The sequence below is a fragment of the Lactuca sativa genome, chromosome 8 (genome assembly GCF_002870075.4).
Source record: "Lactuca sativa cultivar Salinas chromosome 8, Lsat_Salinas_v11, whole genome shotgun sequence".
NCBI classification, from domain to species: domain Eukaryota; kingdom Viridiplantae; phylum Streptophyta; class Magnoliopsida; order Asterales; family Asteraceae; genus Lactuca; species Lactuca sativa.
The window spans coordinates 116,450,245-116,458,722 of NC_056630.2; the positions used below are offsets into that span (position 1 = coordinate 116,450,245).

The following is an 8,478-nucleotide window of genomic DNA, read 5'->3' on the forward strand; positions in this document are numbered from 1 at the left end:
TACTGCCAAACGAAACTTTTTGTTTAAACTAGAGCGTTTTGTCAAAAGCTAAAAGCTAGAAGCTTCCAAACGCTTCCAAAAGTTTCGTGACAAACACGCCCTAAAAGAAAGTGTTTGGATGTGGTTGTTATTACTACTCTATGGGTTATTTGGAGTTTTCAGATTCATGGATTTTTTTGCTACAAAACCAAGAAAAAATATCATTTTTTATAGAAATGTGACTTAATCTTTAATTACTTTTAGTTATTGAATAGAAGTGATAATATAAAAGTGAATTGAAGGGGATCATTTTGGGAAAGAAACCCACGCCTCGACAAATTAATTGAAGTGCATGGTTACAAAAGCTATTGATGGCTATTTCCATTTCTTCTCTAGTTTGCTAGTTGTTGATCAAAAAATTTCCGTACAAAAAAAAGGTTTGTAGCTGATTTACCAATGGGTGAGTACGTAGGTTTAAACACTTTCCACATGTTTTTGAGATTTGTTTCTTTCGACTTCAACATCGAAAAGCAAAAGAAGCTCGAGACGTTAATCTAACTTATTGGAACTCTCGGAACATGGAAATGTTTGGTCGCCTCCTAAGATTATTGATGACATTCGGGTATTGTCATATCCTTGGGTTAAAAATAGATGCAAAAAGGCAAGGTAGAAATGAAGATGTAACCTGTTAGACACTTAGATGCCTCTTATTTATTACTTCCTCCGTCTTAAAATTATAGTCCATATTTCCTTTTTGGTTTGTCTCAAAATAATAATTCACTTATAAAAATAAATAACATTTTTACCAAAATACTCCCTCAATATTACTTAACCAACTAAACATTTAATGGAACATTTAATGTAAAGTAACGACAAAACTGTCATTTTATTGTATAAAGTTAGTGATAATTAATGTTTCCTTAATATATGTATTTTTTGTGTGCGGATAATAATTTTGAAACGGAGGGAATAGTGTATTCTTAATTCTTATTCTTACTGCAGCCCATATGTTGTAAGTTATTAGTTAGCCCATTTATATTTATAAGCACAATCTCTTGTAGCCCATAAATTGTGTTATTAATTAGCCCATTTAATTCCCTTTTTTCCCTCCTTCCCCAATCCCCATTTCACCTCTATTATATTAATCCCTTTTTTTTCTTTCTTTTCTATGTAATATATTTCTATTTTTGTTCGAGTATCTTACTAGTTACTTTTGATATAACTTCAGGCCATCTCATCAAGGTAAAAAGAATGGATGGCTCATCTTTCTCATATAACCATTGAAACAATCGTTCAAACACCGATGAACTTATTATCCAACAATATAATATACCCTAAGTTTCTCACCACCAAAACAAACAGAATAATGCTTTTGTCACATTTTACGAAGAATGAAAAAAAAGGTTACATTAAGATCTACGGTTCATCGTGGTTTACTACTCATGTTAATTTGTCCATTTCGAGTAGTTTGACCAGAATTATCAAGTAATGGTGAAGCCGTGAAGGTGATCCGAAAGTCTATTGCACTACTACAATATTGTTCTCATTTATTATTTCTTCACCGGTATTATGCACTCCGGTGGAATCCCCGTTTGCTCCACCACCGGAATTCTCATTTGTTCCACTGACTGTACATCCAACAACAAATTATTATGATTATCATTCAAATTTAGCAACGAGACACGTGTAGCCAGATGTATACTATAAGCAAGACCTAATTAACCTGTAGTAGATGGCAGATTGGCATTGGCTGCTGGCTTGTTTTTCTTCTGAATAATGATAACAATACCAACGGCAACCCAGATGAGAAAGAACGTCGGGATTGTGATGCCGAGTATTACCGGAAGCTTGCTGCTTTTCTTTTTCTTGCTGCCAGATACGTTGGTGGTGCTCCCCGGAGAACTCGAGCATGACTCACCAGATGCACACACAGAAGGATTTCCGGTAACACTATTCATATATAATTGACCAAAACAATATGGAAAACTAATTACATTACATAAAACGTTGTTATTGGAATGTCTCGTAAAAGCTATAAGCAAATAATTAATATGAAAAGTACATAGAGCCAACTTACGTCAACTTCAATTTGTTGTTATTCGATAATGAAGTGGGTATGGGTCCACTAAACTGATTATCTGCCAAATTCCTACAAATAAGAGTCATACATCATAACATCAAAATCGGATAGGGTAGGGCGATTTATTATTATTATTATTATTATTATTATTATTATTTATTTGACAAAATTACAAAAATGGTCCCTGTGATTTGCCAAAAGTCACAAAGTCAGTCCCTACTAATTTTTTTTGATGTAAATGATCCTTGTGGTTTGTAAAACTTGCAAAGATGACCCTTTTTACTAACACCGTTAGTGTTCAGCCGTTAGGGACTGAATCTGAAAGGGCATTTTCGTCTTTTCAAGTATAAAGGGGCTGAATTCGTGACATTTAGAAAACCACAGGGACCATTTTTGAAGTTTGTTTGGAAAAATAAATTAATTGGCTAAAAGAAGTTGGGAAGAATCGAACTCTCGACCTCCCCTTTGCATTCAAAAGCATTAACCACTAGAGCTAAATGCTCACATGGTTATATACTCCTAAAACCGGTATATATTATAACGAAAACGTTAATACATAAATAAAAAATAAATAAAAAAAACAATTTTTTACATAATTTTTTTCAAGTAAAATAAAATTGTATTTTAGGCGTATTATAAAAAAAATAGTTTCTTACAAACAATTTGTATGCATTTTTATGTATTTATTTTACGTAAAAAAATTTTTTTTTATGTATTTAAAAAATACGTTTTTGTATAAAACATATATTTTCGTACACGTTTTTTTTTTTTTTTTTTTTTTTTTTTTTTTTTTTTTTTTTTATGTCAAGAGTAGTATTGATTATCGTTATTTCATAAAGATATGTCACTATTTCTTTTCATCTTCATTTTAACCATACGATTTAGAACTTGCGATTAAGATGAAATATGTATTTTAAATAAGATATATAACCGAATAGTTTTTTTTATATTTTTTTAAATACATATAACCCAAAAACGGTTTTCAGAAAACCGATTTTCGATTATATGTATTTAAAAAAGATGAAATACGTATTTTAAATAAGATGAAATACGTATTTTAAATAAGATATATAACCGAATTGGTCCAATCGGTTTTCTGAAAACTGTTCTTCGGTTATATTTATTTAAAAAAACATAAAAAACCTATTCGATTATATATCTTATTTAAAATACGTATTTCATCTTAATCGCAAGTTCTAAATCGTATGGTTAAAATGAAGATGAAAAGAAATAGTGACATATCTTTATGAAATAACGATAATCAATACTACTCTTGACATAAAAAAAAAAAACCGTGTACGAAAACATATGTTTTATACGAAAACGTATTTTTTAAATACATAAAAAAAATATTTTTTACGTAAAATAAATACATAAAAATACATACAAATTGTTTGTAAGAAACTATTTTTTTTATAATACGCCTAAAATACAATTTTATTTTATTTGAAAAAAAATATGTAAAAAAATGTTTTTTTATTTATTTTTTATTTATGTATTAACGTTTTCGTTATAATATATATCGGTTTTAGGAATATATAACCATGTGAGCATTTAGCTCTAGTGGTTAATGCTTTGGAATGCAAAGGGGAGGTCGAGAGTTCGATTCTTCCCAACTTCATTTAGCCAATTAATTTATTTTTCCAAACAAACTTCAAAAATGGTCCCTGTGGTTTTTTAAATGTCACGAATTCAGCCCCTTTATACTTGAAAAGACGAAAATGCCCTTTCAGATTCAGTCCCTAACGGCTGAACACTAACGGTGTTAGTAAAAAGGGTCATCTTTGCAAGTTTTACAAACCACAAGGATCATTTACATCAAAAAAAATTAGCAGGGACTGACTTTGTGATTTTTGGCAAACCACAGGGACCATTTTTGTAATTTTGTCTATTTATTTTTACCAAAAGACTCTAATATAAAGATTTAAAGCTTAGCGATATCTTAAGTTGGAAAAAGTATATCTTTGGATTTTCTTGAAAGGTTGATGGTTTAAGTATTGTTTGAAATATTTGTATAATTTATGATTAGATTAGGACTTGTTAAAAAAGAAAAAAAACAAACTTGATCAAATATAAAAATTTATAGACTTTTGTTCAGCTGATCATGAGCCATTAATATTTGATTCGGTTGGAAATCAATTCTTGTTATAGACCAAATCAAAGAAATATATGGATTTAAAAAAAAAAAAAAATCATATTGAGCAAATTGCAAGAAATATATTTTGAACCAGCTTTTAGTTTAAAAACAATACTTACAATTGTTGGAGATTAGGCATGGTGCCAAGAAATTCAGGAATTGTTCCAGTCAAGCTATTATTGTGCAAATCACTACAACCAAAAGAAACAAATTAAAATAAGATATAGTAAAATTTGCATCTTATTATAGATTTCCTTAATGTGTATTGTTGAGTAATTGTTCAAATGAACGCCATTAAAAAATTATAAATTATGAAAACAGGTCATTTATAGATAATTGATTTTTTAAAATAATTTTTTAAACTTGTTTTTTCTAAAAAAATTAGAGTAAATTACATGAATGGTCCCTATGGTTTAAGGTAATTTGCATGTTTGGTCTCTAACTTATTTTTTAACTCGTAAGGTCTCTACTGTTTATTTTTGTTACGCGCTTGGTCCAAATATTACCTAAAAAACTATTTTGGTCTTGATTTTTTTAAATTTATTTAAATAAACACACCCTCAGTCTCATCCCTTTCTTCTTACTTTATCTATCTCATTATTTTCCCTTATTTAAATAATAGTCTTTTTAGATAAGACAGACAACAAACGCGTAACAAAAACGAATAATAGGGACTTTCTGAGTTAAAAAATAAGTTAGAAACTAAATGCATAAATTACCTCAAACCATAGGGACCATTCGTGTAATTTACTCAAAAAATTAACCAAATATGTATATCAATATTAATAACTTTATCATCCACCCTGTGAAAAAATATCCATACATTTTAAGACAAAAAAAAATTATCTTACAACTCTTACACTTGAATGACAATAGTCTTCCATCCAGTTGTAAATTTTACATTGTACATAAATTTGTTTTGTCTTAAAATATATCTACATTAATATTTAACTTAAAGAATAAAAAATTATCAATCTTGAAATGTCTTAAAAAAAAGGTGTTACAGAATATGATTATTCAAATGTGATATTCCGTTCTCAAAGTTTCTAACTCTTTTGTGTTAATCATTTAAACTTAATTTTTCCAGGGATAAGATATATAAACGATTTTTTAAAGAGTGAATTTCTGACTAAATCTGAACCAGTCTAATAGGTCGAGAACGATCTTTTATTAAACGAAGAAAATTTGATTGTTACTTGTTAGACTCACATTATCTCGAGAGCATCCATGTATCTAAGGTCCGGAAGGGAACCCGAAAGCTCGAAGCCATCAAGGAACCTGCAAAATTTATAACTTTTTAATAAATTCAATCAAGCTTCCTTTTCGTGATGGAAATATAAATAGTCACCAATATTGAATATGAGTGGATTATCAACTCAATCTTTAATATTTCTCTCGCATTTTGTAATAAAATACCGCAAAACTGAGAGATGATTTACAATGACGTTACGCGAGGTGGCGTGCTGTTACTGCAATTGAGCCAATCCCATGAATACGGTGCGGGAAGGCACGGGTCACCGCTCCATTCTCCCAACACGTTGAATGCTTTTTGTAACAAAGCTAAACCCCCGACTGTTTTTCATTTAAAAAAGCAAACAACAAAATATAAAAACAATACATTATATCTTAACTAATGGAAAAAAAACATGTGAAAAATACTACCGACCATCATTGCTATGGGTCCCATCGGTTAAAACTTCACTAACATTGAAAGCCTCAATAGCGTTTATGAGAGGGGGGAGATCAGAACTCATAGTAGACATTAAAGAAATGTTGGTGATGGAATAGACCGTATAATTATAAAGGTAGCGTACAGTCATGCTCCCATAAGGTGGTAAAACTGGATCCGACATTGAAACACTTTTTAAGGCCGTTGTCTCGTAAAATTGAAATGACCTCTTTTCACCGGTAATGTCGAGGTTTGTAACTTCTGAGAAGTAAGTTGTTATATAGACTGGAGTTTTTGATGGGGAAACTGTGCCCAAAAGCAATATATCGGCTGTGCTATCTACTGTGATTGCGTTTTCAAATATTCCCGATGGGGGATTATTGGTTCCTGTTGGGTCTATAAAAATTGCATTGTTTGTGAGCTTCTTGGTTCCAGCTAGGGCAGGTATCCATATTCGGTCATAACGATCTTGGGGGAATCTAAAATATTAATTACATTGCATTGTTCCAAATCAAAAGTCACATCAACATTCTACTTTCCATATGCCATTTAATTTCTAAAGTATCTTCAACTCTATAAAGTTCAACGTGGATTTTACTGTATCATGCACATTCAACTCCAAATTTATTGTGTGCCAGTTTGATATATCTTTATGGCTGTGTTTAATGCATCAAACTTTTCTTTGCATTGGCTTTAAGAATGTGTAAATCCGATTATGAATATATTGTGAAATGACTCTCTCATGTTTGGGACACATAGGTACCTTTTCTTTTAGTATGAGAAGTTTTGAGAAAGTTATGGAAAGCGTACCTTAAAATTCCACTTGCACCATAAGAAAACCTGCTAAGCAAGAACAACGCTCGACTCTCATCGACTACTTTATAAACGTTTGAGTCAACACTACGAACTTCAAGAGCGGATATAAAAGGGAATTGACCGGGCTTTGTTTGAGCCACACACACGCTAATGGAGTTTCCTTTTGCAACATAAGTGGCTTCATACATATTTAGCCCACTAATCGAAGTCTTGACAGTGGTCCAAAAGTTGCCATCAAAGTGGAGATCAAATGTTGGAGGACTTGATAATCGGTCGTAGTTTCCATAATTAAAACTTGCTCGAACTAGCAACTTTTCCCCTCTTGTAACCGGGTTAGAATAACAGTTCTTTTTACGACTAGTGAAAACCCTGAGGGTGTCTAGCACCGTAGATATCGAGTTACTTGATTGAACCACTTGAGCAACCCCATTTGAGACGAGAGTTGTGTCCGGCATCCAAGATATTGCGTTACCATCAACGTAGAAATCTGATGCCCCACAATTTACGCTCCAAAACACTAAAATTATATCCAACGATAGTAAAAGTTAAACATCAAATAACATATAAAGGCAGATCACAATCAATGAACAAATTAAATGTCAAACATGGATTGACAAAATCAAGAAAAAGCTACTACCTTGACCAGAAACCAAAAATGTTAGTAGAGGCGAGAGCAGAACTGAAACCAAAATGACATGGCGAGCCATTGTTATGAGTGTTTGAAGCTTAATTTGTAAGCTTTATATAGTCGATCTCATTTGTTGACTTTTACGGGAAGACTTTCGTTTGGAGGGTTATTTTTTTTTGTCAAATCCAAAATAATAGTAATTTGAGCCTAAAACGTGAATGACTTTTGTGAATAATTAAATAATAATGATAAACTATCTGACATTTTGTTGGTTTAAATTGTCTAATTTAAATTATATTTTGTATTGTGGTTTTATGTTAATTCACTCTAAAAATGTTAAGCCAAAACCAGAAACTAGAAAAAAAAATCAATTTAGTTAAAATATACAACTTAATGTTAATTTACGACTATTTTTGTTTAATATTTTTATATAAATAAAATATGTAAGTCCCAACTTTCAACTGTCAGTTTTAAGCTAACACCATAAGTTATTTTTGTCAAACAGATTCAAAATCTATAAAAACCTGTTATTGTTCTCTTGTGCGTTGCTTGCATTGTCCATCTAAAAGTATATAAGGTGTCCATTATATAACCAATTAACAAAGTGGTGTGGTGTCTATAAATACATATAGGTATAAGGGAGAATCGCCCTTGTGTGATACGAAACACAAGCAAAACGTTTGAATATTATCAATTGTAAATTGTGTAACTGAATTTATTTGACAACATATATAGCAAAATGACTTTCTTAGACGAAATTTCCAACAATATTATATTTGATGACCAAAATATTTAATATTATAACTGGTTATCTAATAAGTAGTGGCAAATAAAAAAGTAAAATAGTGGGTACCTTGTAAGACCTCCCGCTTATATAACAATATATGAATACCCCTCTATCTACTTTTTTTTTCAACAAGTTGGTTAGAGGAGAAGCTTAACTTTTTTTTTAATAGAGGAATATTATAACCAACAAAAGCTACTAAAACGTTAGATCAAGCAAAAAACAAGAAACAATTTAATAAAGAACAAGACCATAATGACCAATCTAGAAGTTTGTACTTGGATTTAATATTGATCCAGTTAAAAGCAATAAACTGAGCATCACTCGTCATCTTCAAAAGAGTAGTTCTAATTTTCTTATAAAAAAAACGACTGTTCCTAAAAAA

The 8,478-nt window shown here is 30.8% G+C and overlaps 1 protein-coding gene across 1 annotated transcript; it reads right to left on the minus strand.

Moving 5' to 3' along the window:
* Positions 1–1,336: 1,336 nt before the first annotated feature.
* On the minus strand, positions 1,337–7,388 carry LOC111909491 (probable LRR receptor-like serine/threonine-protein kinase At1g51820). Its single transcript, XM_042897284.2, has 9 exons — positions 7,319–7,388; positions 6,676–7,198; positions 5,863–6,344; positions 5,636–5,768; positions 5,406–5,474; positions 4,316–4,387; positions 2,057–2,128; positions 1,703–1,929; positions 1,337–1,607 (listed from the first exon to the last, which is right to left on the minus strand). Exons 1-9 carry the CDS (start codon positions 7,386–7,388, stop codon positions 1,498–1,500), a joined length of 1,758 nt encoding a protein of 585 aa, XP_042753218.1. The 3' UTR covers positions 1,337–1,497.
* Between the last annotated feature and the right edge of the window lie 1,090 nt (positions 7,389–8,478).